At 47.6% G+C, this 2320-nt stretch overlaps 1 protein-coding gene across 1 annotated transcript in view; it reads right to left on the bottom strand.

Moving 5' to 3' along the window:
- Positions 1-2320, bottom strand: part of map3k15 (mitogen-activated protein kinase kinase kinase 15) — a 28904-nt gene that overhangs the window by 3873 nt on the left and 22711 nt on the right. The window contains exons 24-25 of the mRNA XM_020604248.1: positions 1713-1818; positions 1355-1595 (exon numbers count right to left, since the gene is read on the bottom strand). Of these exons, the coding sequence (XP_020459904.1) occupies positions 1355-1595; positions 1713-1818 (347 nt within the window). The remainder of the gene's footprint in view (positions 1-1354; positions 1596-1712; positions 1819-2320) is intronic.

Raw genomic sequence — 2320 nt, forward strand, 5'->3', positions numbered from 1 at the left:
GCAGGAATGTTAACTTGGATAACATCCCCCTGTCACCCACCACCTGCACTGGGTCAAGGGGACTTCCCAGGACAGAGCTGGCCCTCAGTTCGTTCAGTCTATTCCTGTCTGCAGTCAGGATGCTGCTGCCGCTGCAGCATTTATTTCCTTTCAAAGTTAAAAAAGGTCAACAAAACAAACTGAAATCCAAACCCTTCTGCATGTCCAAGTGTAAGCAAAGACAACAAACACCTCTACAGTTCTTTTTTAACCTCACTGGTGTTGGTTTGCAGTGAAAATGTAATAAACTGTTTACGTAACATGAGAGCTAGTGTGTTTGGCAGTGATACTGTAGGTGTCAAAGTCAAGTAAAGTCAAAGTGTTTATTGTCATATGCACAGTTAGGAAACATTTTTCCCTGTACAATGAAATTCTTACTTTGCCGTCCACAAGAATACCACACAATACAAATGAAATATAAAGTAGATAAATAAGTAACACAAAATCTAAGGCACTTTAAGTAGCAAATGCAGTAATATAGTAAAAATGTATAAGAATATAACAGAGAATGTATGCTGCACGGGAGCAGCATGTGCAGCAGTCAACAGTCATTGTGCAATTATGCATGTGCAAACTGAGAATGTAAACAGTACAGGTCAACAGTACATGACGTATTTCCTGGTAATAAACTCCTCAGCTGTTTAGGAGTCTGATGGCAGAGGGAAAGAAAGAGTTTTTCAGTCTAGTGGTCCTCCAACCGGAGGGTAGGGAGGCGAACAGTCCATGCCGGGGGTGGGTGGGGTCCTTGAGGATGGAGGTAGCTTTCCTACACACACTGCGGTAGTAAATGCTCTGCAGAGAGGGCAGTGGAGTCCTAGTGATCTTATCAACAGTCTTTAACGCCCTCTGCAGGTGCTTACGGTCCATAGCAGTAGTGCTGCCATACCAGACAGTGATGCAGCTGGTCAAGATGCTCTCAGCGATGTAGCTGTAGAAGTTGCTGAGGATCCTAGGCGACACGCCAAACCTCCTCAGCCTCCTCAGGAAGTACAGCCACCGTTGGGCTTTCTTGACCAGCTGTGTGGTGTTAAGTGTCCAAGTGAGGTGTGACCCACTAAACACACTATTGCATTTGTGCTATGCTCACCTGTATATGTTTGCAGGTCTGGGTGTGTGCTTGTAGATTTTGTGGACTTTTTCCACTTCCTCTTACAGACAAAAGTGGAATTTCATCATCATAACTAAGATTCAAGTGACACATGGAAGAACATTCAGGGTGTGTGAAGTGTGTGTTGACATTTAAATGGCTCTGCCTCACCTAAGGCTAACCAGGTCAAAGGGAAGAAATGATTGTTATGCGTGCATGTTAGTGTACCTGCTGGTCTCCTGTTTGAGTCGTCCCAGCTGAGCTCCCAGTTGATGATGTGAGCGCTGGTGCTCCTGGGGGTGGGCAGAGTTCAATGGGTTGACAGCGGAGTGGGTGGGTTCAGCTGTCGTCCCAGGATCGTCAATGGGAGGAGCTAAAACAGGAGCAAACTCTGCTTCCTCCTCATCTACCTCGTCCTCCTTCTCCGCGCCCTCACACTCTGACGCTGGGCCAAAGTGGGTCTGCAGCTCTGAAGAGGAAATTTTATAGGTCACAGCTCTGTGTACAAGACCTTATGTTATTTTCCATTTGTCCACTAGATGGTAGCAGAAGCTCAGGCTTGGTTGCAGCTGTCCGACAAGCCCACCTGGTATGAGGATAGTAATGGCAGCCTGCACAGCTCTGCGGATGATGTTGTCCATAGCAAACATCCAGTGGGGTTTAATGTGATGATTCCTCAAGACCTTATTCACCTGAGAATGTAGCACACAAAGAAACAAGGTCACATGATACTATAAAACAACTCAAAAATTCAGACTCAATCCATTTGACAGCAACTCATGGTTTTGGCAGAAATTGTTCATTATATTTGGTGTTTTAGTTGAAAATTCATTAATTAATGCATTCCATCCATCCATTTTCCTCCGCTTATCCGGGACCAGGTCGCGGGGGCAGCAGTCTAAGCAAAGATGCCTAGACTTCCCTCTCTCCAGACACTTCCTCCAGCTCCTCCGGGGGAATGCTGAGGCGTTCCCTGGCCAGCCGAGAGACATAGTCCCTCCAGCGTGTCCTGGGTCTTTCCCGGGGCCTCCTCCCGGTGGGACATGCCCAGAACACCTCCCTAGGAAGGCGCCCAGGAGGCATCCAAAACAGATGCCCGAGCCACCTCAGCTGGCTCCTCTCGATGTGGAGGAGCAGCGGTTCTACTCTGAGCTCCTCCCGGGTGACCGAGCTCCTCACCCTATCTCTAAGGGT

Source organism: Monopterus albus, unplaced genomic scaffold (assembly GCF_001952655.1).
Source record: "Monopterus albus unplaced genomic scaffold, M_albus_1.0 scaffold3.1, whole genome shotgun sequence".
In the NCBI taxonomy this organism is placed as follows: domain Eukaryota; kingdom Metazoa; phylum Chordata; class Actinopteri; order Synbranchiformes; family Synbranchidae; genus Monopterus; species Monopterus albus.